The sequence below is a fragment of the Lissotriton helveticus genome, chromosome 2_1 (assembly GCF_964261635.1).
Source record: "Lissotriton helveticus chromosome 2_1, aLisHel1.1, whole genome shotgun sequence".
In the NCBI taxonomy this organism is placed as follows: Eukaryota; Metazoa; Chordata; class Amphibia; order Caudata; family Salamandridae; genus Lissotriton; species Lissotriton helveticus.
This window is the reverse complement of record NC_136059.1, coordinates 247,077,954-247,102,226: the sequence shown is the minus strand read 5'-3', so window position 1 is coordinate 247,102,226 and position 24,273 is coordinate 247,077,954. Positions and strand designations below refer to the sequence as shown.

Here is a 24,273-nt window from a genome sequence, read left to right as displayed (position 1 = left end):
TATAAATTTTTGTGCTTCCTTCTTGTTGAGATGTCAGAGCCTACAAAAGGGCTGTTTAGTCCCTGTAACACCTGTGGGAAGTGTAGGCTGTTCTCTGAAGACCCCCACAAACAGTGTCTATATTGCCTCTACCCTGACCTCAAACCCAGGGAATGAAAGTGTTGTCAAACTTTTTCAGCTAAAACCCTCATGGATATTGAGAGGGTAGGTTACTACTCTGGCTCTAGAAGAGGAAGGCGGCTTCAGACTCTGAGTCTGAACCTGAGGAAAAGGCCCATTCTTCCTCAAGGAAAAGAAAGGAAGACAGTTCCTCTGCCCATCATAGGAGATCCAAGTCCCAGGACAAATCTGAATTGAAACACCACAAAAAACCTCAGGCAGAGACCTCAAAGATGTCTTCAGCTCCAGCTTCTGCTTCTCTGACTACTATCAAGGAACAGTCTTCTCGCCTGTCGACGGCCTGGTCGTCGAAGATTCTAGCCACCTCAAGAAAATCGGATCTTTCTGTACTGTTGACGGCCTTGTCGGCAAGGCTTCTACGACAAGAGTCAAGACGTTGACTGCTGCAACGTCAGCGGGATCACTGCAGATGGTAATAAAGATGTTATTGTCCATGAGGCCTTCTTCGTCAACAAGAATTTCACAGCCAACCACCGATCCGTCAACGATTTCGATGACAACGGCCCTGCAGACAAATAAAGCCTAGACACCGTCTTTGGAGTCACAAACAGTTACATCGGCGATCACACAGTCGTCGAGCCCGTCGGAAAAATTTGCCTCCTTTAGCACAAGCAAATCCAGGATTTCTCCAAGATTTCCCCTTTGCTCCCTGCTCACTTTTGGACTTCCAAGAGTCAGAGGATGAAGGTTTGTTTGGCCCTGCATACAATCCATCACAGTTAAGGATCAAGTGCCACGATTCTGATGATGAGGACATTGAGAACAATGATCCATCTTCTTACCTGACAGAAGAATATTCTTTTGTAGAGAGAGATACTTCTGCTATGCAGCGGCCGGATTCATACCAGGAGCGTTACCCTTATGATGATATGGAGGGGGGAGCATCATCATTTTAGGGAGCCGTCAGTGAATTTTTCAGTTTCTCTGGTATCGGATCGCCATCATATGATTGATGATTATTACAGATGTTTCCCGGATGCCAAAGCTCCTCAGGGGCCTTTACCTCCCTAAGAGGTTCCTAGTATTCTCCCTGGCCAACGCACTTACAAATCCACTGGGGAAAAAGTTCTCCCTCCTCCTATTTTTATCACAAAGCATACCCATGATGCTGAATAACAACAGACAGAGGAAGGAGAAATACACATGGACACAGATGCTCATGAATTGGATGATTATATAGCCCCATGCCAGGATGTATGACATTACAACGCATGCTTTTACCACGCATGCCTTTACAACGCGGTTTTTACAACGCAAACCTTTACAACGCATAGCGCTTTGGGGTGCTGGGTAGTGAATAGTTTAATTTACTATTCCAACTCCAGTCCCCGTGGACACTAGGGAAGGTGTTGGATAGTAAATTAAACTTATTCCCTATCCTAGAGCGCCCCCCAGCGTTGTAAAAGTTGCGTCGTAAAGGCACTGCGTGGTAAAAGTTGCGTTGTAAAGGATGTTTCCCCCATGCCACCATCTCCTATCCCTCCTTCTGCGGATTCCCCTCCTGCAGATATTGGGTATTGGATATTTCATGATCTTCTAGAGCATACTTCCAAACGTTTTGACTTGACAATGCCGACTAAACAAACAGAAGTTTTCCTATACAATTGTAAGCCAGGCACCCAACGTTCGGTAAGGGCAATCCCTCTAGTTGTTTTTCTATGGAAAAAAAGCCTGAAACTAATGAGAACACCTGCTTCCGTTCCAGCTGTAATTCCAAAACTGGATAAAAAATACAAGGCTCCTGACAACTCTTCCGCTTGCTTCATTGGTCATCCGATGCTGGATTCTGTCATCATGCAGGCAGCGCAAAGTAGAGCCAAGAATCCAGCGTCTCCGTGTACCGTTCCACTGGACAAGGAGGGGCGCTGCCTTCACAATATTGGTAAGAGGATCTCTGCTTTGGCGGCCACCTCCATTGGAGCCTCTAATGCCATGGCCATTCTAGAGTGCAAGGGCAGTTATTATCCCATCCACAATTTCAACAGCGGTATCAGCCACATCTGCAGAATACCTACCAGCCATACAACCGGTCTTTTCAATCCAACGCTGCTCAGTCTTATTTGAGACCGGCAGGATGCAAGAGGTAGCAATCTGCTGGAAAGTTCCAAGACTCCAGTAGGAGGCAATGAAGTTCATCAGGCCCCTGCCGTCATAGTCACACACCATGATCCCGCCTTCTCCACATCCTTTCTGAAATGGAACCCCATTTGTTCAGATAAATGGGTCCTAGACATCTTCCAGCATGGCCACACCCTGGAATTTATTCAGCATTCTCCAAATGTTCCACCTTGGAAAGTTCATGTGCTACACCTTCCGAATCTCAAAAAGGAGATACAATTGCTTCTTCTCAAGCGGGCCATAGAGGAAGTACCCCTCAGCCAACAAAATCTGGGGTTTTATTCTCACGTTTTTCTCATCAAAAAGAAAACAGGAACATTGAGACAGGTTATGGACCTCAGAATGCACCTCAGAATGCTAAACAAGCTCATCAAAAAACAATATTTCAGGATGCTTTCTCTTCAGGAGATTCTTCTTCTCGTGGAAAAAATGGATTATCTGGATCTCCTTGATGCCTATTTTCATATTCCCATACAGCCTGAGCATCAAAAATTTCTTAGGCTCGAAGTGGCAGGGCGCCATTACCAATTCAAAGTGCTTCCATTCGGTTTGGAATCCGCTCCCAGGGTGTTCACCAAGTGCATGGCACTGATAGCGGCTTTTTTAAGACGTTCAGGTCACCAGGTGTTTTCCTACCTGGACGACTGGCTAATAAAAGCTCTGACTTTTCAAGAGGAATAAATTTTTACTAGAGCTTAACAGGATCTCTTCCAGTCTCTACTTCTTTGCATCAATCTGAATTTTTTTCCATTATTCCAGCCAAATCGCAGACTTTTCTGGGTGTTTGCCTCGACATGGATCACGGCAAGGCATTTCCCACCCAAGACATAGTATTGCGTATTCAGGGTACGAAAAAGCTTCCTTAAAAAAAAGTTAGGTTCTGTGAGACAGTACAAGTTGGGGATGATGTCCTCTTGAATCCCGCTAATCCCCAATTGCCATCTCTGCATGCGACCGCTGCAGGAGCAGCTCGATACACAGTGGATTCAATCTCAAGGTTCATTCAACGACAAGGTTCATGTTTCAGCAGCAATGAGAGCAGCAATGGCCTAGAGGAGGGTCAAGGAAAACCTTTCTCAAGGTCTCTCTCCCATTCACACTATGCCACAGCTGTTGATGACCGCATATGCATCAATGGACGGATTGGGGACTCGCCTTCAAGAATTACAGCTCAAGGCAAGTGGTCTAAACAGGACTCGGAGTGCCACATAAATTTTTTGGAACTCAAGGCATATTCCTGCGTCTGAAAGCCTCCTGCCTCGGATCAAGAGATTGTCAGTACTCGTCAGGATGGACAATACTTCAACAATGTTTTACCTTCAAAAGCAAGGCAGCATGAGATCTCGAGTGATTTCCCTTCTTGCTCAACAGATATGGTAATGGCTCCCAATCGTGACAGGGTGCGGTACCATCTTTAAACCTCTTGGCCAGTATCTTGATTATGTTCTTCAAAAAATGGTATAAACGGTTTTATGGGGCGGAGCTTTCTCGCGACCAAGATGGCCGCTTGAGCTGCGAGCTCCGCAACACTGTGGCACTATTCGTTCATTTTCCGGCAGCTATGTGACAAAACCTCAGTCTAAAGGAGCTTTCCAGCCTCCGGAGTGGTTCTGGTTCGTAAAGCACCAACTCTCGCTTCAAGATTTGCTGATCTGGCGGAGCGGTGAATGTTTGCGAGCTATGGCCTTGCTGGGCCTAAGTCACCGACCTGAAGTTGTACGGAGGGGCGGGCCGCGCTCCATGGCGTTGATGCGGGAAAATACTGCGTGATCCCGGCGAGGCCCAGCGGAGACAGCGCGGCAGTGGGACTTCACTGCCAGGGATACGGCCCTGCTCCAAATGCGACCTAGACAGCGGGGACCTGCACCTGTATCCATGGTTGTGGTTTGGTGCGGCGCCTCCTGACGACACAAGGTCTGCAGAGCGACTGTTGGTGGGAAGAGATATGAATGAGCTGCGCGCTGGAGGCCGCGCTGCGCTGTGCGGCTGAGTTGGTGAACGCATGTTCTTTGGGACTCGCGACGACCATAAGGGACTCCCCCAAAGATCCCACACCTCATAGGTATAGAGGTGGCTGCTGATTGTTCAAGTAGACTGACCCACCATTTTGGGCCAGAGACCCGCTGTGATCTATGTGCTACTGACCCACCTCGGAGAGCATCGGCTGGCTTGGATTACCTGGCCTAGAGTGCACAGTGCAGACCCCTGAGAGGGGTATCGGGTGGTGCAGATTCACGGCAGAACTGTGGGGGAGAAGCTGGGTCTAACACTGACTTCCTGAAGGTACGTGGATTGCGGAAGTGATCTCCCCCATTGGTGTCAACGGCTTAGGCCCGGATTGCTGGAGTCAGTGGATGCGCCCCCGCTGTTTCGGGTGAATGTGCGGCCTCGTAATGCACGATTCCCCAGCTGCGACCCCCTGAGACCTCCTGTATGAAGAGCTGCGTGTTACTGCTGGGTACCGGACTTAAACACTTGGTTGTAATGCTGCAAGTATAGTGGAGTGGCATTCTGCATTACACGCGGGCCGGAAGAAGTGATGCATCTGCTTTTCCGCATGCAAATACCATAGGAGTTCAGCTGAGCACAACAGATTGCTGCACGCTGGCTGGGAACGTCACATCAGCGCTGACCCATCGAGATAGGATTGCAATTTGACAGCTGTACTCCGTATTAACTGGATTTCAATGACCTGAGCTGCAGTCGACAGCAGTATCTTGCACTCGACGAGGGCCTCTATCCTTGTAACTCAGGGGGTGTCTGGTATGGGAAGGACAGATAGGTCCCAGCCAAAGCTCTCGTTCGATCAAAAGCAATCAAAGTCACGAGATACTTCCACGGAAAGCGAAGCCAGCATGCATGGCCACACATCTGAGGAGACACACCAGGATATTCGTGGTATGCTGGTTGCGATGGAAAAGAGCCTACAAAGTGGTATAGCATCGCTGAGCACTAAGATGGATGCTCTGTCATATCGGATGGACCGCATGGCAGAGAGGCTAGACAAACATGCTGAACGTCTTGACATGTCTGAACGCTCGATAACCGAGGTCGAAGAATCTCAAACCACTTTAGACGCATAAACAACTGGGCAAAGTGTTGCGAGACAAAACAGAGGATTTGGAAGCACGTTCACGACGCTGTAACCTCAGAATCACAGGGCTACTGGAAAGTACCCCTTCCTGGCAATATCGAACAATTTGTAGAAACGCTCCTCACGTCTCTGCTTGGCGATGACATCTTCTCGACCATGTTCGTGGTGAAAAGAGCTCATCGGTCTCTGGGCCCGCGTCCTAGGCTGCACCTAGGCCAATCATTGCAAAACTACTTAACTATCGGGACAGGGATTTTGATTTGAAGACAGCAAGGGACAAACAACCCTTGCGTTATGAAGTTTCGACGATCTCATTGTTTCTGGACTTTACCATTCGTGTCCAGGAGGTGCGTCGTCAGTTTGCCCCAATGAAGAAACAACTCGGAGACCTCGGCGTTGATTACGCCATGCTTTACCCGGCCAAGCTACGAGTCAACAATCAAGGACGTTTTCACTTTTTCACTGATCCCAAGGCCTTACAAAAGGCCCTTAAGGACTGGTCCAAGGAGCGGAGTCGCAGCCCAGAAAAGCAGCTGCTGGATGAAGCAGCGGTTGGTTCCCAGAAATAACAGGACTAAAGGAGGGGTAACACCCACAGACAATAAGTGTGGCTTGGTAGATGGGAGGGGAGCGGGGGGTTTGGCTAACTATGTCCTTTGAATTGGTAGTTCATAATGTGATGGGTCGCTGGTAAGTTGAGCAGCGGGTGGTCTGACAGCGATTTCATTCACACCATTTTATGTCCACGTGGTGTAGTCCGCTTGGGTGGGAAAATTTAGGGGATGGGTCTTCCTATGTATGCCTGGGTCGGCCGCTGGCGCTGATGGCTGTCCAGCGAGGCGTCGCTGCCTGATCTTGTGCTATACTGGCCCATACCCCATAGATGGGTGATCAGAGTTATATGATGCGATCCCAACTACCCAGGAGGTCTAGTGGATTTTCTTAGTCACGTAGTTGTACACAATAGTTTTAACAGTGTGCGGAGTGCGGTTCTATATGGGCTGCATAGCTTTTATCGAAGAAGAGCAACATCCACCCATGAGTTCATCACACTTGAGGGAGTAATTTGGTTTCTTGTTGGGGGACGGGAGGGGAGGCACACTGCTACAGTTACTGAGTCAAGTTGGATTCGGGTGTTGAGATGGGCCCTGTCCACCCTGTTCAATATTGTTTAATGTTTTATTTGTGGTTTGTGAGGGGTATTCTTCATCAGGCTGAAGATGGGGGAGCTCTGATGTGGGTGGGGCGGTCGGGTTTTGAGACCTAGGTGCCGAGAGGCGATCAAACATAACAACGCACATATGATTTGTTACAATGTTGTGATGCGCATGTCCCGACAATGTCTACACTAACCGACACCACGACGCACACTGCTGTGAACAGTAGGGATGGTAAAATGGACGCTATTCAAACGATAGGATGGAATGTTAGGGGACTGAACGACCATAGAAAAATCCGTAAAGTCCTCTCCTTTCTAGAAAAACACGATATAGATATTGTGTTGTTGCAGGAAACCCTCCACCCACATAACACTCCAATGCTACGCGTCAGGGGGCTGCATGGCAACATACACAGTGCAGGTTTTACCACAAACGCCTGGGGCGTCCTTACATGGGTCAATCCGAAATCATCTCTCATGCTCCACCCAGTACTCACTGACTCTAAGGGCAGATATGTAGTATCAAGGTGTTGCGGGAAAGGCATGGATATGATTATTGTTAACGTATATGGTCCTAACTTTGACAACCCAACCTCTTTTAGCACGCTTTCAGATAAGTTCGGTAATATTGCAATGGGGGAACAACTTTGGGGGGGAGATTTTAATTTGACATTAAAACCCTAAAATTGATATTTCAGGTGGGCCAGAGAGGCACGCATCAGCCGCAGCCAGGGTATTGGAATCAGTTATGGTCAGGTTTGACCTCAGGGATGTTTGGCGCACGAAGCACCCACGACTAGGTGGCTTTACACATTATTCTGCTCATTACGTACATACCCGGATTAATTATTGGCTGGTGACTACTTCTCTGGTCGACAGAGTGCACACAAAGCTAACTCGTTGGAGGGGGAACTCAAAAAAGCAGCCGAAGACATTGAAAGTGTGATGGGTACGGGGGATGAAGAACTAGATCAACAAGAATTAACCAAACCTAAAAACAATGCCAGATGGTCAGGATTTAAACAGGGTCAGTGAATTAGACATTTCAAAGATCATGTTGACCACTAAGCCTAACAACCACTATATCGATCCCCTACCGGCAAAGTGCTGGTCCTCCATAAACCACCTGTTTATCCAGTTTTGGGCTGAGATCATAAATGCCTCATTATCACAAGGCCAAATCCCAGCCTGCCTTAAAACAGAGCAAGTCATTCCTCTTTTAAAAAAAAACCAACAGAGAACCCCTCTGATCCAAACAATTTCAGACCTGTAACTAACATTCCCATGTTAGCCAAAGTTATGGAAAAATGTGTCCCAACAACAACTGAGTCTACACATTTCTGATTTCAACCTGTTAAATGATTGCCAATCTGGCCTCCGACCAAACCATAGCACAGAAACTGCAATTCTGCACATAGTAGATGACGCATTACTGGCTCTTGACCACAATGAAATCTGCCTCTTAATCCTGCTGGACCTGTCGTCAGCTTTCGACACGGTGAACCATGCCAAAATACTAGATCGGTTGAAAAACAGAATGGGACTAGAGGGTACAGTCCTTAATTGGTTCAGCTCCTTTCTTGAGAACACATCACAAAAATGTATTGTCAACCAAACCCTTTCAGGCCCAACCAGTAATACAATGGGAGTTTCACAAGGGTCAACGCTTTCTCCAGCGCTATTCAATTTATACGTTGAAGCACTCACCGAAACATTACAAAAAGCAAACATCACTTTCCACATCTATGCGGATGACACTCAGCTGTACATCAAGGTCGCATCAACAGAAGAGATAAAGACCATGAACCATGCACTATGGAGAACCTTCCAATGGCTAACCAAGAATCACCTGAAGCTAAACCCTCAGAAAACCGAATTCCTACTGATTACACCCCAGAAAAGCAAACTAAAGATAGCAGAATGATCCAACCTTATCACTGCTCTAAATTGTACTCCAAAGATTGTCGACTCCACCAAATCACTGGGAATTACTCTAGACAAAAACCTGAACATGTTAGCACATATCAATACAATGGCAAAAAACGCCCGGTTCCATTTAATCTACTTGCAAAAACTAAAACCGTTCCTAAATAAAACAGATCTTAAAACAGCAGTTCAGGCGCTGGTCATCTCAAGGATCGAATATAGGTGCACTACCTTGGCTGGGCTCCCCAAGATCTCAACAGCCCCATTGAAAGCATGTCTTAATGCAGCCACAAGTCTTATAGCGGCATCCCAAAAATTCGACCATATCTTTCCTCACCTGAAAATACTAAACTGGCTGCCCTTCGAAGCAAGAATTCAATTCAAGTTGGCATGCATCGCTCAAAGCAATACACCACAAAACTCCAGTTTACCTTGCACAGAAACTCACGCTTTCGGGAGGTAACCGATTCTCCAGGAGCAAAACAGACTTACTTCTGAAACCGGCTTGCTTCTGCAAGAAAAGAACTTATGGCCGAGCTTTCTCAGGGGCAGCACCGAGAATTTGAAACACACTCCCCCCAAACATTAGAAGAATTACATCCATCGCAGCATTCAAAAAGGAAGCAAAATCATATTATATGAGTAAATTTCTCCTACAAGGCCTTATAGCAGAACTTCTGTCTATAAACCTTTCATTTGTGTTCATGGTTCCGCTAGCCTTGGGGATTGTATATAAGTTTATCTATGTTTTTAAGCTGCATTATGGTAATTTAACTATTGACTGTTATATATGTTTATATGCTCTCCTGAAGTGTAATGTCATAAAACAGTAATGACATGTTGTCTTTAAGGTCTCGGTTTGTTCAAACGCTCCGGTAAAGCGCTCTGATACCCTACGTTGGGTCATGTTCGCGCTATAGAAAACACTAAATAAATAAATAAAATACTACCGCGTACACTGTCCAACCATGCACCAATTCTGTTAGTTATTGATACTCCGCAAAAACGTATTCCTCCATTTACGTGGCGGTTTCCACCATACTCCCTCTTAGACACGGTGTTCAAAGAAGAATTAGTAGAGGCAACAGACACATTTTTTGACGCAAACGTTGGCTCAGTAGACGACAACCAAGTAGTCTAGGAGGCCTTTAAAGTATATATCAGAGGGGTTACTATATCAAAGCACTCGGGTGTCAGAATTAGAAGGTAAGATTAGGATATTAGAGAAACACCAACTGACAGATTCGGATGACTCTGCCCAGAGGGAACTCGCGGAACTGCTGGAGTCCTATCACATGACAGCAGACGATGAAATCAAGCACTTGGGTAAATATGCCACAGCACATAGGTACGGCGAGAGCGAAAGACCGGGGTCAGTATTGGCCCAATTGTTAAAAAAGAAAAGGGACAAAATGGTTGTAGCCGAAATCATGGGCCAGATATAGGTAATTTCTATTTGCCGATTCCTAAATACCTAATTTTACCGATTCGGTATTGAAGAATCGGTAAATAGAATGTAGGTAAACAATCGGTAAATTTTACTGATTCGGTGATGTTCGTTATTTCCGATTTGGTATTTACCGAATCGGTAATAAGGAATACCTTCCCATTCATTCCTATGGGCCTCCATTCACTATTACCGATTCGGTAAATACCGAATCGGTAATAGGAGGAGCATATTCAAGGGTGGCAGGGTGTCACATTGACACCCTGTTGCACCCCTGAATCGTGCGTGTGTGCACATGTGGCGCACATATATGCCCTAAGGGCATGTATGTCTGCCACATGGCACTTTTAAAAAAGCAAAAAATTGCTTTTTAAAAGGTATTCGGTATTTACCACCAACTTATAGTTACCTTTTTTTTTTTCTTTTTTTTTTCTTTTTTCACTGTTTACACTTTATGGGTTTGAGGTCTGTATGATGAGACAGCAGGAGTGGCAGACATCGGTTCCAGAAAAATGTGATGTTGTCCAGCAGATTGAGGTCGACTGTTGACAGTCTATGGACATATTGGTCATATTTGGCAGATTAAACTAATTTAATTTAGGTGGCTTCATTTAGAGAATGGGCAACCTGGCTATTTGTTCCATTTTTTTTATTTTTAAGGCGGTTGTACATAAGGATTACTTTTGCAATAATAGTTGAAGAGTTTCCTCTTCAAGATGGCACCCACTAACCTGTGGACAGCCCGTTGTCGATAGTTGGTGTTTAAGAGGTTAGCGACGGGTTCTTCCGGTGACTCAAGAGCGTAAATATGGAACTGGTGGGTAGGAACAGCAAGAGTAATGGCATGAGCACCTTGTTTTCAGATCACAGGGTTTAAAATCAAAGTTAAGACTTCTCATGTTTGGTAGGAAACTGGGACCAGGTTCAATTCAGAATCGATGGTTCACTGAGCTCTTGTTTGTTTTTTAGAAACAGGAAGAAGTCGGGAGAATTTTTGGGCCAGTCATTGCGGTATTGTTTGCAAGTTTATAAGCAGCGAACCAGGTAGGCTGTTGTTTAAAAGGTTGCTCGTATAGACAGATTGAATGTCGGACGCATACTCATAACGCTAACGGGTGAATTCTTTGTGCTCTCTCACAGTCCTAGAGGTTAAGGATCTTTCAGAGTGAGTGTACAGTGTGACTACGGTATAGTGTAACGCGAGAGTAGCAGTCACGATTTCTTTCCACAATGTATATCTTTATTACGCACACAGCACTTTTGAGGTATTTAGTTTCAGTTGAACCTTTCCTTCTTTCTGTATCACATTTTCATGATTTCCCACATTAAGATCGATAAACAGGAGGTGAAGCACCTTATATGTATATCATTGGTTCTCCAACATGGCCATGTACAGTGAAATGCTATTTTTTTGTTTTGTTCGAGCACCTCACATGTATTTAATTTGCTTTTTTAGAATTGTTCAGAAAAATAACGTGTATCTATATGATTCTCTTGTGCATTGAAAAGTGACAACTAGAGTTTATTTTGTGTTTTATAGATTGAAGTCCCTGAAGAAGGGCTGCCAGCCCGAAATGCATTGGGCAGGACAGAACTCCTGGAAATATCTTTGAGAAATGTTGTGTTTTGCATTATTTGTAATATTTTGAAAAGGTAATTGGTTACATTTTTCAATGTGCACCATGGTGTATTTCGCATCTCTGCGTGCCATAGTTACCTGTCTTTTTGTCATATTGTACTCAGAAAACAGACTGGTAGTGTTGATATAACACCATGGCACGTGGCCAGAATGTAGCGTTTGCAACGTCCAGCTCAGCATTACAATGGAACATAATTGTGATTGTCCATTATCAAATAATTGTGATTGTCCAGAATGAACATGAATTGATTTGTTTATGGCATTATGTTATGTGATAAGAATTGTAAATAGAAGCTTCACAAATATTTGATTTTCCACGGATACATTTTTAATACAGTACAGTGCAGTTGCACCCAGATACAGAGCACAGTGGTCAGGTCCACCTGACCTGAATTAGGGTGATTTAGAATAGCTCCTTACCAACCACATCTCCTTCCGAGTGGAGCATGTGAGGGGTGTCCACAACGAGATGGCCAACTCCCTCAGCAGGGTCTCCGAACAATGTCACAGACTCGGAGCTCAACAATCAACACTTGCAGGTGGTCTTTCAATCCTGGGGTTACCCAGCATTAGATCTGTTTGCTATGTTCCTCAACAAAAAGTGTCCTCTTTTCGCAAGCAGGAATCCTCATCCAAAATCGTGGTGAGATGCCTTCCAGTTTCCTTGGACAGGGATGTTCACCTACACCTTTCCCCTGTTTCCACTCATTCCTCGAGTACTTCAGAAAATGAAGCAAGTGCTGTGGGGATTTGAGGCTTTCCAAGGAGTGTTCTTCGATCCTACAGAAGTTTCAAGTTCCTTCCACGCCGAAATGTTACCCACGGCCAAAGCGGGGGAATATAATTTTTAATGATGCAGGAATCTCTTGGTCAAGATACTTTCACAGTGCTTCTACAACACTAAAACCTTATTATGGGAAAGCTGAAACATCATGCCTTGACTCTGCCAAATCTAAAGAGCATATTAAAAAGCAATGAAAGTATTTATCAAAAGAACAAGACTTGTCTGTGATCAGGCAAATTCCAGGTGGTTTGTTTTTCAATAATTTGCATGCGAATGTCGCCTGCTAGCCATACCTGAAAACCACCTTTAGAAATATCCTACACACCAGACTCCTGACAGTGCCAGTCTGTGAATTTAAAGCACACTCGATAACATACTTGCTGAAATTACAGCATTGCAGACTGTGTGTTCACTTACCGGAACGGTGATACATTGACTGTGTTGCTGCCCAGCATTGTTGCTCCAAAAGCGTCTCTTCTTAAAGGCAATATTCCTGCAGCATGACCTTTGAACCTATAGGGCGGCCGTGTACCAGTGGCGACTCAGCGTCGGCACACTGCTCAAAATGAAAAATAAAGTGATAATAACGTGCTGTCATTATCATTGTATTTTTCCTATTGAATTCAGTGGGGGGGGGGTAGGGCTGAGCAGAGCAGGGAAGGAGTGGTTTTCACTCCTTAAGTGGGCATGACTGCTGACAGGCCCTATAGGGCCAGCCAAACAGTGATGCACACTCTGCATCCTCCTCACTGTCTGCTTTACACAGCATGGTGAAGAACATGCAAAAACTGTCAGTCCCTGTCTGATGCCGGTCCACTGCACTCAGACCAATCACAACGCTGCATTGCAACGTTGTGATTGGCTTTGGGGAGGCTGGGTGCTGGGTGCTCCCTGCTGCTGGGACTGCAGGAAGAAGGAAGCTGAAGAAGACAGAGGAGAGAAGGTGGCCGGCAAAAAGGAAAGTGTTTTTATTTTGTTTAACCCCCGTTTCACCACTCCCGTCCAGTAGCAGCCGCTACTGGTACCATGTTTACATGTGTGCGGTGGCTATGAACTTTGCAAGAATCTCCAAGGTTGATGCAACAACAAGAGAGTTACTGAGGGACCATAGCGCTTTATATCTTAACATAGGAAGGCTAACTTCTACACTTTGAATCAGAAGCAGTTCCCATGTATATTCAACTTTGCTTCTTCCCATGTGCTGAGGTTAAAATATGATATAGTCTGTTACTTTTAGGATGAAATGCCTCAATTTCAAAGCACTGACTTCCATCTAAGAAATGTTTGACTTATTTACTTACTTAAGTATGTGTTTCTGTTGGACTTTAGAGAATTGATGGCAATGCATGACACTCTTAAGCCATGGGACGTCCTGGTAGGTGCCACCAAGGCCATATGAATTGCCAGTCAGTGAGTCAAAAACTTTATTTTGGCTATTACAGCCATAAAAGCACATATAAAATAACATTATCCATAAAACATCATAAAATAACATGTTAATTGAAAACTAAAAGAATACAAGTTGTCATTAGAACCCATTGGCAGTTAGAAAGTATCAACATGTAGAGGGTCCCACCCCCTGAAATCAATTGTCACGGGTGGGGCAGCAGACAAGGACAAATGCTAAATGAATTGCTTCAAAATGCCGGCATGGCGTGAAAGCAAAGTATTCCCTTGGAGCTTTTGTATTTTATTTTACAAAACTGTATTGCACTCGGTGAAATCTCTTATGAATGTTTTGTATCATGGTCGGTTCTTTTAATATTTGCCTTGATTATAAAGCATTGCTTTTCATCCATGACACTTTTACTGCATGTTAAGGATTGGTAGGTGCTTCTGTCAGACTTTAGAGTATTGATTCCCATATATGACATTCTTAAGGCTTGGAATGTCCGGACAGGCGCTACCACGGTTATATAAAGTGCTTCAAAATGCCAGCCTGGTGCAAATGCAAAATATTCTTGTATTGCACATTGCACTTTTTTTGCTTTGTATCACGGCTGGCTCTCTTTATATTTGTTTTAACGAGATGTACTGGAATCTTTTTTTATGTGTTGTAACAATATTGTGAAGATTTTAACTAATCATATAATAAACAAAACGAAACTTAACTAAACTCATTGCGCTGGGCGAGCCGCGAGGCAAAGCCCACTGTTTTGACCATTGATGTGTTTGCTCCTGTATACCGAGCACAGATGACCTCACACATGAATTATGACCTGGAGTTTGAAAAGTAACTTTTTCTCAGACATCAAGATAGTCTGTCGCTACAGACTACACCAGCTCGAACATATCAAAATGTAATTAGACTAACCCTCACTCAGGAATATACAAAGCCAATTTAAACCTGTATTTGCAAATTGTACTCCCAATTGTAAGGATAAACAGGTAAAATGGCTGAACGTAAATATAACTTTTAGAAGAAGAATCTTGTATACTTTCTGTTCCTACGAATGCTTTCATAACCCAGGCCAGGTTTAGCAGGGGTAGCACCATGGGAAGGGTAACCCCTGTGATTCTGGGCAAATCACGTAATCTCCCCGTGCCTAAAAAAATGAAAGTGTGTCCTCATGTAACGTAACTGGTGCTATGTAAAGCGCTCTGATAACTGATCCGGTTCGGTTCTAGTTCGCGCTATATAAAACTCTGCAAAAAAAAAAAAAAAAAGAGGGGGCTATGCTGCCTCTCCTCAATGATCCCAGGTGGTCATTCTCTCATAGGATCATGTGGCTTTTGTTCTTGCGGTGCAGCACATTGCACCATTTGCTTCTAATTGATGTTACTGTGTTCTTTTGCAGTGGCCCTCTGTTTGGCACCGTCTGGTTTACATCAACAGTCTTTCTACATTGTGTGTGGGGAAAACATTTAAAGACTTGTTTGTTTCAGCCTACCCATTTTCATTTTTTTAATAGGCCTACAGTGTACCTTTCTCTGTTGTACTGGTGTTAGTCTTTTGAACAAGCACATTGTACTACGATTTCTCTAAATGTATACATATACCCCACAAACGATTTGAAAGTGCATTCCCTCTGTGTTCTTCAACAATGAACTTTGTTACAATGTAATGGTAAAATGAAAAGCAATGATGAAGACGTTTGTCTTCAAATAAGTATTGGGCTGTAGTTGGGCGTAAAATGTATATATTTCGGTATGAACAACATAGTTTTATATTTGCTTATTTGTAACCAAATAGCTCAATCTGGCAAACTACGATTGCCAGTTTAATGACAAACATTCTAGTACAGTGAACCAGCGGATGCGTACTTTTCTCTCTTTATGAATATATTGGGTTTTATTAAATTTGTTCTTTCTATCCTCATTTAATCCTGCAACCATACTTGGCCTTTTTACGGATTAGATGATCAATCACTTTACCACAGAGGCAATGATCCTTAAATTAACTTTTCTCTGCCGATAGGAGGGGTGGAAATTAGGGTGACTAAACTCACTGTTGGCTGTCCAATGAGGACCATCTAATGACAGCTAACTCAGAAATGTGTAAAATTTTGATAAACTCCTCTCAAGAACATACTGTAAATGTAAAGAATAGCAACTGGCAATCCCAACCTCCTGAGGAAGTTAAGCGGGTAAGAATTATGCAAACTAACAACTCTGCAGTTGCTACACAAAAGAAAACGTCACAACAACTGTTGTTCGGTCAGGGATTGCTGATTCTTTCGACAATACATTTAAATCGTCAATACCAATAACACAATAATCAGAAAGACTCAATAATAGACTCAGGCTAGTTTAAAATAGGAATTATTGTATTTGAGATGTGAAAATCATCATAATCACCAATTGCTTCAGCAGCTTAGTTAGAAGTATAATAGCTTAAATCGGAATGCCAGCATTTAAGCAGACGTACATTCAAAGTAGCCACATGTTTACAGAATCCATCTACCAAATAGATAGAAGAAAAGTTTGTAGACTAACAGGTTAGTTCTCAAGAGTGGAAGAAGTTAGTTATTATAACTTACCTAAACACATTTTTTCACATTAAACTCGTAAATGTACGTTTTTCTAAGTTAAACACTTGGAAGTTTCATATTCTATAGCATTTCCAATAACCGTCTGTAAAATATCAAGTTCATATTTCATTTCTAACACATGTTCGCATCAGTTTATAACTAATGCACATTACACCATATTACGAAATCAATCCATTTTAGCACAATTTTCCATTAATAAGCATGAGTTTCATTAGTTCAACTACTTGGTATGTATTAATATTATTCTTCATGTGCTTTCTTCATATTATCTTAAAAGCAATGCTTTTACCACAATACTACTGTCTATTGCGTGTAATGTAAAGTTTGACTCTTTTCGAATTATCCACATGTAAATGTGTTGTGAATTTATAATTCTCATAATTTCACTACATCAACAGAGATTACCACAAGAGTAATTTCTTTTCAAAATTACATTAAATCCTCTTTATTAATCACATAACATCAAAGAAAGCAACTTTACAAAAATGTCTTAAGGAAGGAAAGTAAAACACCTCGCAAATGAAACATTTTTCTTGAAGATATTCTGTTTCATCACTTTGATGGAGCCCCCTCCGCTGGCCTCAATCAAATCCCAGACCAAAATATAAAGTCTTCAATCCAATAAACAGTACATCCATGACATGTTGAGTCACCTGGAATACTGGATTGTTGTAACAAACCCTGAATGATGACCCAGAAGACCAATCTGCTACTTTTGTGATACCCTCCAGCCTTTCATAAACTGGGAGAACTTTTGAATCCATAGTCCCTCTAGAAGAATGTGTACTAAAAATGGAGATATCAATACCCTTGTCTCTCAGGAGTCATCTAACTAAACAAGATAAATGGGAGCTGAGACAGGGATATAATGAGTCTTGAAAGATTTTAAGAACAAGTAGGCTGCAGGATAGCTAAAATCAGCCTTTCACTCATAATACGTTTAACATTTCACCACTTATAGTTTCACTGTGAGGAAGTCATGGATAAGGAATTGCATTAGGCATAGTTTTAGTGCATTGAGTAGCATAAAATGAGACCCAGTCTGCAGCGAACCCTCTCTTTTCTACATTCAGGGTCTTGATATCAGAAACCCTTCAAAAAGAATTAAGGCATTAAAGTATAGTTAACATAGCTGACAGTCCTTTTTAAAGATAACCTCTCATCATCGGGCCAACAAACCAGTAAGTTCAAAACTAGATGGACATCCCACACAATATCTATACCTAAGGGAAATGTTCAAACTGGTCAGTCTCAGAACCTTGCAAACATAGACACTTTCACTATTAGATCATGCTGAACCAACTCATTACCTGTAGAAAATGTTGATCCATATAAGCATTACATTCACTCAACATTTGGTCTAAAGACTTTACCGCCACCCCAGAATTTGCACATATGGGATTAAAAGGTCTCCACACACCAGCTACTAAGGCTAACCATGCACATCTGTAATTCTTGGTGCCTAAGAGTCCCTAATGACTGACAACGTCTCTTCAGAAATTATCATTATTTCCCAAGGCAGCCGGAAATCCTCTACATCATTAACTACAAGTGCCCTTGCACCACCAGATTATAAGGATTGCCTACTGAGTCCAGCAAGCACAGAAAACACAGAGGAATTATTCTGGAAATATTGACAGATATCAACACCTGTGCTGGATCACTACCACTAACAACACTTTGTCCTTCGCCATATGAGCCAGAGACCCTTGAATTATCTCAAAAGGGGCTAACACATGGGCCCTCTATTCTGCTCATGGTTGAAAAAACATATCTAGAACCAGAGCCTCTCAATCGAGCCACTAGATCAGGCCTGCAACTGAAAAAAAGGCAACGCCTTGTAGTGACAGGAAATGATTTTAAAACAACAGCATGCTCCCATTAACTCACCTTTTGGCACATGTTTGAATAACGATGTGCTTGTCAATCATATTGGTTCCGAGTGGTCAAATGAAAGGAAGGGAAAATAGGAGAGGTGATGCTGAGAGGGGGATCTGGAATGAGTGGCATGTACAGGATAAGTATTGGTGTGAAGCATAAACCTAGAATATGTATAGTGTACTTAAAACATTTAACACCAAACATACCCAGTGGGAGGCAGGTTATGTCATCACCTGCCCCACTGGAGGCCCACAACATCAGACCGTTTGTTTCCCCAAATTGTTCGAAGAGGTTACTCCTTCCCCTTCCTGACTTCTTCTCCACCCATGCCATCCTCTTGCAACAACCTGACGGAGAACAATCTCTCCTTGCTGCACCAGGAAGTTGTTGTTCTCTTGGCCAAGGAAGCCATAGAGAGGGTGCTGACGCCTGAAGTAGGTTGTGGTTGTTATTCCCACTTTTTTCTGGTGCCCAAAAAGGATGGAGGCTTTCATCCTATCCTAGAAATTCAAAATGCTTACCTTCGATCAAGCCGTCTGCCTTTGACCTGGGAGACTGGATGGTAGCGTTGGACTGGCAGGGTGCATACTTCCACATTACCATCCTGCCTGCCCACAGGCGTTACCTGTGGTTCACGGTGGGCCATGAGCACTTTCAGTTCACCATGCTCCTCTTTCGCCTTACCAGAAATGAAATGAAATGAAAATAAAATGTATAAAGCACACTAATAACCGGAGGGGTCTACTTGCTTGCCCTAGAGAGGGCGACTAACTCTTTGGATAATGAAGGATAAAACCTAATACAAGATTCTTAGGGCCATATGTAGGTAAAAGTGGAATTCCGAATTCTTAATACCGAATTTTACCGATGCGGTATTAAGAATTTGGAACCTCCGATGTAGGTAAAAATTTGGTATTTTTTACCGAATCGGTAAAATTCTGAAAAACCATTACCGATTCCTTAATACCGATCAGTATTAACGAATCTGTATTACCGAATCGGTAAATACCGAATCAGTAATTCAAAACACCAGCAATTGAGGAATCAGCCAATCCTGTGCATCCACCCCACTTCCCAACCAGGAAGTGGCCACACCCATGCAGGTGCACTGAATCAGAACCTTCTGGAGAGGCTGGGAGTGCGGAGGAGAACACAGGAGCCACTGGGAGAACTTTTCCTGTAAAACCTGCACAATGGCGAACAAGGAGACAAACAAAGAAGCTGCTGAAAGGAAGAGAAAGTTAAAATTCAGCGAAAGCGAGTTTCAGGTCCTGATTGAGGAGGTGGTCCAACAACATACAAAGTTGTTTGGGAAACAGTCCTTGCAAGTGGCTGAATCAGAGAAAAGGAAGATCTGGCTGGGAATACAGGCACAAGTGAATGCCATAGGAGTGACCCCCCGGGAAATTCAAAAACTAAAAAAAAGGTGGTACGATGTCAGGAGCCTCACAACAAAGAAGATGGCTGAGATTTGAAAAAAAAGGCCAGCCAGACAGGAGGAGGAAGAAACAGGGCACCTGCACTGACTGCACTTGAACAGCTTGTAGAGTCCACCATAGAGCCTGAAAGCGTCTGCGGAATCTGGGATGCAGACATCTCAGCCAGAGCTGCCAACAAACAAGGTAAGAAGCATGCACACCAATCTGCGCCCCCATTCCCTATCCCCATTCCCCAATGAGGCTGTGGGAATCGCACTCCAGTACAGGTTTTACTAAACACCAGCAATGCATTATGGGAGATGTAGTCAGTGTAACACATATCATGACAGTCATCCCACTGAACACCAAGGCATGTGACACACATCAGTGATAAGCAAGCGGAGGACAGAAAGATAGTGTGCCATAAATGAAAATGTATTATTGCTACGTAGGGCTGCCAGACTAGTGAGCTAATGTACAATTTGTGTCCACAGGCGAGACATTGCGCAGGTCTGCACAAGACAAGGCAGGAAGGGCACCCCGGAAGGAGAGATAAGAGGAGGCCAGTGCAAGTCCAGGGCACACCACACCACCACCACCAGCATCACCACCACTGCCAGCATCACCACCACTGCCAGCATCACCCCCACTGCCAGCATCACCACCATTGCCAGCATCACCACCACTGCTAACATCACCAGCAGCAACACCACCGGCAGTGGCAAGACCCAGGAGGCATGCAGTTACTACACTCCAAGAGATGGAGTCGTCCTTGGAAGACACCAGGAGTGGAGAAATCTCGACTGTGCCAGTGGATGGCAGTAATGCAGGGTCGCAGTCCACCTCAGAGAGCGCAAACACAGGTGTCAGACGCCGCAGGGCTAGGGAACCCAGTCCACCTTTCAGGGTGAGGAGCATGGTGTGCAGTGCTGGAGGCAAACATGGTCAAGGTTCAGCGCCTGCAAGGGAAGGCAATACAGTCTGTACAGCGGCAAATGAGACACCTGAACACTAACATAGTTAACATTGAGAAGGGCATCAGCACTATGACCTCCACACTGGCTGAGGGCATGAAGGAGATGGCTGAGGGCATGAGGGACATGTCTCAGTCAGTGACGCTGCTGTGCAGCAAACTTGATGAGGAGAGGATGGCACGGCGCAGGGAGAGGCAGAAGAAGGAAAACCATACAAAGGCGGTGAACCGCCTCTCAACTGCCACTTTTCTGCTCTGCAGGTGCTCCGTGGCCATGCAGGAAGGGATGGCACACTGCAGCCGTGATGTATGTAGGGGGCTTGTCAAAGTCACAACTGCACTTGAAGTGCTACTAAAAACTCAGGCTGCCAATACTGGTACAGTGAGGTCGCAGCAGCATAACGCCTCCTGCAACTGAGACCAGGAGGAGCAGCAGACGTCATGGGGCTGGCACTGGATCCATTGCCAGTGAAGACAGTCTGCTGGGGGAATCCAGCAGTGTTGTGCGTGGCCGCAGGCGTTAATGCAGCCCACACTTTGTATACTTAATTGGGTGACTTAACCCATGACATCCTCTTAGGGTTGGGTTGTCACAAATAGGACTGGCAAGTTGAGCCCTTTGTGTAGTGGTGTAGTGCCAAAATATTAAACTACGTCATTCAAATGCAACAACTGGCTGTGTCTCCTTTCTTACTCAAAGATAGTTGCGTGTGATCTCTGCCCGTCTTTGTCTCCCATCTGATGCTGTCGCCACTCCTGCTGCGTTGGGCTCTGGCACAGCAAATTCATCATCATCGTCCTCAGAGCCCGTTAATTCAACTTCTGTACCTTTCTTAGTGGCAAGGTTGTGCAGCATAGCACAAGTTGCTATGATTTAGCAGCAGATGATGGGTGTGTACTGACGTTCGTCTCCGCTTTTGTGGAGGCAGCGGCACCTGCATTTCAATAGTCCAAACGTGCCCCCCCCCCCAACGTTGCATCTTGATTTGTGTGCCACATTGTATCGTCTCTCACTTGGGGTTGATGGGTTTAGGTAAGGAGTGAGATTGAATGACCGCACAGCATAAGCGCTATCACCTAGGTGAGAAAGAGAGTGCCATTAATTACAAACACCAACACATTAATCTGCAGTATCCATCAGGATGTGTCCCAGTGATTTACCTAGCAGGTATCCTTCTTCAAATTCTCCCGCAGCCAGGCGTGTGTAGATCCCACTGTTCTGGAAAATGTACGAGTCGTGGGTGCTCCCTGGAAATTTGGCCACAATGTTGGTGATCATGTTGGCTGCTTCGCAGATTACCTGCACATTTATGGAATGGGTGGATTTTCTGTTTCTGTAGATATACTCAGTGGCTGCAGGTGGGCAGATTGGAATGCGTGTCCCATCAATGCACCCTATGACATGCGGGAACTGTGCCATTTGGTAAAAGTCTGTCTTGGTTTTCAGCAGTTCCACCTGTGTGTTTGGGAAGCTTATGTAGTGATGCATTCTCTGCATCATGGCATCCAGGAACTTCGTGAAGAAACGGGACAGGCAACTCTGTGACACCCGACCTATCCCAGCTATCACCCCCTGGTAACTGCCAGATGCAAGTAGGTGTAGGCTACAGAGCACCTGCACATGTGGTGGTATGGCGTGCGCCCTTGGTGTTGGATGCTCCAGGAGTGGGTGCAGGTCCCTTATCAGGTCCAGGATGGTGTGGGGGTGTAGCCTGTACCTTTCATGTATCTCAGCCTCAGTCAGTTGGAAGAGTGTGATGCGCTGTCTGTAAATGTGCTTCTCCCGTCTCCAGATCCTCACTCCTGCTGCCTGTAGCCGTAGCCGCCTTGCAATTACATATGAAGGCCGCCATAGTGATCACACTGTTGCATTTTGGGCCTGCTTATATACACTGCACCTGATTACCACCTGCTTTCAGTCAGTGTTAATTACTGACTTCTAAATACTGAATTTCATGAAATTTGGTATTACCTAATTTTCCTACATCTCTTTTATCGTTTTTACCGTTTTTATTTACCGATTCGGTATTTGGTTGTTCGGTAATTCCGATTCGGTAAATTCGAAATCGGTAATAAGGAATCGGTATTTACCAATTCCTTATTACTGATTCCTTCCCTACATCGCGCATGCCTATATACCGGTCGGTAGTGGTGAAATTTACCGATTTTCACCGTTACCGACTGGTATTTGGGCCACCTACATATGGCCCTTAGTGATTGAAAAGCCAAGTTTTTAAGGCCTTTCTAAAAGTAAGCAGATCAGATTTCTTAAGATCAAGAGGCATGGAATTCCACAGCTTGGCAGTGCAGGTCACAAATCTCCTGACTCCCCAGTTATGATCTTTTGAATTTAGGGACTACTAAGCTAAAAGCGGAAGATGACAAAAGAGATCTGTCGGGAATATAGCCCTGAAAACGCTGTGTGAGATATTACGGACCGAGATTATGCAAGGATTTAAAAGTGATGAAGTGGGCCTTGAAGTCAATGTGCTTCCTGATGGGAAGCCAGTGACCTAAAAGCAGATAGGCAGCACTGTTCTGCAGAATCTGCAACTTATGCAGGAACCTTTACTGAATATTATTGAAGAGCACATTGCAGTAGTCCAATTTAGAGATTAGAGCAAAAATCACAGATTTCTTCCGTTACTGTAGGATAAAAGGGAGGACTTTCCTGGGTAACTTCAGCAGAAAGAAGGAAGAAGAAGTAATGAAATTGATCTGACCTTCAAAAGACAGCTTACTGTCAAAAAGAAACCCAAGGTTTTTAATGCTCGAGACCAGGGCCCCTTGGATGAACACCCAAGGGGCCAAGGTGATGGCAGTGGTTGCAGCTCATCTCCCCGTGTCAGGGATGCCAGTATTCCCCTATCCCGACGACTGACTGTTGAAGACGGTCTCACCCCAGGCTGTTGTCTTCTACCTTCAGACTAAGGGCGACCTCCTGCACTCGCTGGGATTCACAGGCCGAAGTCATACCCGACTTCCTCTCAGATGGCTCGCTTTCAGCAGAGCTGTTCTGGACATGGTGTAGTGTTGGGTATATCCTCCTGAACATCCAGGATATTCAGGTTCTGATACCGATATTTCAGCCTATGTCCTGGATTTCAGTGAGACTCATTCTGAAGCTGCTGGGACACTTGGCCTCCTGCCTGTGACACATGCTCGGTGGCATATGCAGGCCCTGAAGTGGGACCTGAAGTTCCAGTGGGCGTAGCATCAAGAGAATCTCCAAACTGGTCCAGATCTCAGAGGGTACAGCAACAGATTTGCAGTGGTGGTTAATGAGCAGCAGACCACTCTCCCTTCCCCAACCAGATCTGGCAGTGGTGACAGATGCATCATTCCTGCAATGGGGTGGCCATATGGGGTGGCCATCTGAAGAGAGGTGTAGATCTCTGGTGGAATTTGGACTCCACATCAACCTACTGGAGCTCCGGGCGATCCAGCTGGCATTAAAAGCCTTTCTATCCTCCGTCACGGGAAGACTAGTGAAGGTGTTCACGGACAACACCACCGCAATGTGGTACTGCAACAAACAGAAAGGATGGGGTCGTGGACCCTTCATCAAGAGGCCCTGTGTCTCTGGACATAGCTGAAACATCACAGCATATACCTGATTCAACGCCTGGTGGTCTCTCTGAATGCCAGGGCAGATTAACTCA

At 44.6% G+C, this 24,273-nt stretch overlaps 1 protein-coding gene across 1 annotated transcript in view; it reads left to right on the top strand.

Annotated features, from left to right (window-relative positions):
- Nucleotides 1–20,934, top strand: part of LOC144819297 (uncharacterized) — a 123,667-nt gene extending 102,733 nt beyond the window's left edge. The window contains exons 3-4 of the mRNA XM_078677254.1: nucleotides 11,465–11,577; nucleotides 20,133–20,934. Of these exons, the coding sequence (XP_078533380.1) occupies nucleotides 11,465–11,577; nucleotides 20,133–20,463 (444 nt within the window). The 3' untranslated portion in view covers nucleotides 20,464–20,934. The remainder of the gene's footprint in view (nucleotides 1–11,464; nucleotides 11,578–20,132) is intronic.
- Nucleotides 20,935–24,273: the final 3,339 nt, after the last annotated feature.